At 41.2% G+C, this 2,988-nt stretch overlaps 1 protein-coding gene across 1 annotated transcript; it reads left to right on the top strand.

Moving 5' to 3' along the window:
- Positions 1-674: 674 nt before the first annotated feature.
- On the top strand, positions 675-2,126 carry eve1 (even-skipped-like1; the record flags this gene model as incomplete). The annotated part of the gene is made up of 3 exons (XM_081374761.1): positions 675-699; positions 1,131-1,369; positions 1,698-2,126. The coding sequence occupies 3 exons, from the start codon at positions 675-677 to the stop codon at positions 2,124-2,126; spliced, it is 693 nt and encodes a 230-aa protein (XP_081230887.1).
- Between the last annotated feature and the right edge of the window lie 862 nt (positions 2,127-2,988).

Below are 2,988 nucleotides of genomic sequence, written 5' to 3'. Positions count from 1 at the left end.
AAATGAAGACATTGTGAAGAATATTTAACTCTTTGTCTAAACTGATAGTAGTTCCAAAACAACATTGGACTTCACTGATATTTAAAAAAAAAAAATGCATTCAAATTTGGAACGAGATGAGGACGACTAAATTATGACAGAACTTTCATTTCTAGGTGAACTATCCCTTTGAGCATGAAACAGGCGCTACTTCGTCGTAAAATAAGGTAGGCATGCGACGCTTATATTGCTTATATTATTAAGCAATGCCAGCATATTCTGTCTGGCAACGTTGATTTTTTTTTTATTATAATAAAATGAGTTAGTTCAAATTCTCTGACAATTTTCCAATTAATTGTCTTTTTAAAAATAAATTCATTTTCCTCACATACTTATACGGCACTGAAACGCTTTCATCTCTATTATAAACTGTAGACCTCTGCAATTTGGGGACATAAGGATTCTAATGATTGACTTCCAAAAATACAAACATCAAACACCAAGGAACAATCAGGGTTGGCCTATCTCAACGGGGAAGCCACTGTGACAGTATGCAAAGGGAGGTCGATCTTAATTCTCCATAACAAAAAAGTACAAAGGCCGGTCGGAGACCAAAGACAATTTAACACCTCCCTCTGTCCGCGCGCCCCGGCGGCGCCTCAGCGGATAGAGCGCGTCTCTCATTAGTACACAAGATGGGACGACCTGAAAGGTGCAGAGGTGAGGGAGGAGGGGGGGTGGACAGCGACTACAAAAACAACTCATCTTTTCCTTCATAAACGAACTTGGCTCGGAAGACAAGTGACAATCCTTTTTTTTGGGTAGGGCTGGTCTGGGACTGTTTTAAGGACTATGAGAAGTGTGTGAAAATCCATTTGGGGAATATCTGGATTGCGGACGTGATATAAACGATAAAATGCGTAAGTAGCCAAAAACATCCACATTCCAACAGCAAGCTGAGAGGAACGTAGCCTACACATTTTTTTCAAGTCGTTTAAGTAGGCCTGCTGTACAAAATCAACATCTGTGTAGCAAGTTCGTTAAATTAGGAAATTAACTTTGGGGCTTTACTGAAACCCCCTTCTTTCTCATTGTAAATGTGATATTCGCAAAGTAAACGAATGCCTAATGTGAAGTAAACTTTTCAGTAGCAGAGGGCAGGGAGTCGCCAGTGTCTACTGTTGCTCATGCTGACAGTGATCAAGGAGAGGAAGAGTGCCCTCGTATTTCACTACTGAATGGGATAGACCAGAGTCGGCGGCACCGGACTGCTTTCACGAGGGAGCAGCTGACCCGTCTTGAGCAAGAATACTGCAAAGAAAGTTACGTGTCTCGACCCAGACGATGCGAACTGGCGGCAGCGCTTAACTTGCCCGAGACCACAATAAAGGTAATTCACTGCGCAGACCTTTTCATGCCACACTCAACCTCTGGCCCAACAGGCAGCATTTAAAGAGTTTGCTATTAAAAAGTGTTCATTCAAGAATAACTTTGAAACCAACTTCTGCAATCCATGAAAGTCTACTGAAGTAGAATTTTTAATTTTGAGTTTAAGAGAGGATTGGAGGAGGGTTTCAGACAAGCCAAGAAGCCATAAAATCAGACACCGGATCTCTATCCCTGCTGAAACTGAAAATTTGGATACATCTACCATTACCTAATCCCACCAACATGCTGTGTCCTTCACTAAGACCCTTTATCACTCTATTTCATTATAGGTCTGGTTCCAGAACAGGAGGATGAAGGACAAGAGGCAGCGTCACAGTCTGCACTGGCCTAACCCACTGGACCCAAACCTGTGTGCCTTCATGGTGAGTCAGGCGGCTGCTGGGCTCCCCTACCCACTGCTTCCCCGCTTACCCCTTCATCTATACTCTCATCTTGGCATGGGTAGCCTCCCCGGTTTTTCAAACCCCTACAGCGCCACCACAAGGCCAGTGGACACTTTGCACCTCCCTCCTTCGACCTACCCCTGGCTAGGTGGACTTCCACAGCCGGCTCTCTATTCCCCTGTCCAGACAATGCACCATCCCGCAGGATGCCACTGTCCCCATTGCCTGCACTGGAGACCGGACTACCTGCTTAAACCTCGAGGGGGAGCTAGGACAGGCACGCAGCCCAAAACCTTCGGCAGTGCTTTAGGATAATGGGATAGAGGTGGATTTACCATGATAAAACGGATAGTTCACCCAAAAATGAACATTCCATCATTGTTTACTAAACCTACATGACATTTTCTACAGCGGGATACAAAAGAATATATTTTGAAGATTTTTTTGCCCATATCAATGAAATTTCTAAGGCTGTTTTGTATTTATGCATCTGTACAAAATCTAGATAATGTCACTCTTGAAAACTATTTTGTTGTTTATCGTACTGTAATATAGATAACAGTTTGGTTTACTTTCTTAAAATACCTGATCTTTTGAAGTTTGTTCAACATTTTTCATCTATTGACATTTCTGCACCTGAACACTGTGTACATATATGCTTTCCAAAAATATATATGACAAAATTGACTATTAAAAATATTTATGGAAACATTTTACTTAATGTATTGCTTCCTTTTTCTTAATAAAAAATAATACTTAACAATAATAATGGGACTAGAAAACAGTTAATGCTCTACTCATTAACATCCTCAAGAATTCATATAGCTAAATTCACACACCAACAATTTTGTCATTGTTTAACACCAACCTGTTGACCAAACAGCACTGTAATCTTAAAGACTACTTATCAACTTACAGACACAAAGCTCCTGTCATTATACTCCTTGCTAGACACAACCTGCTGAATTATGATCTTGAAAATCTAAAATCAAACAGCCTGTAACCAGACAAAACATCAACAGGTGGACAGGGGTGTCTGAGACTCCAGAGCCTCAAAGATCTTGCTCTAATATATAATGTCTGCAAGTGTGCAAGTAAAACGCCTGAATTAATGCATGAAATGACATACAGTGGCAGCAAAATGGACTTGCCACACTGACTATCTTGAGTTTATGAA

This window comes from Scardinius erythrophthalmus (genome assembly GCF_964197995.2).
Source record: "Scardinius erythrophthalmus genome assembly, chromosome: 1".
NCBI lineage: Eukaryota > Metazoa > Chordata > Actinopteri > Cypriniformes > Leuciscidae > Scardinius > Scardinius erythrophthalmus.
The sequence above is the reverse complement of the archived record's forward strand: the minus strand, read 5'-3'. Positions and strand labels throughout refer to the sequence as shown.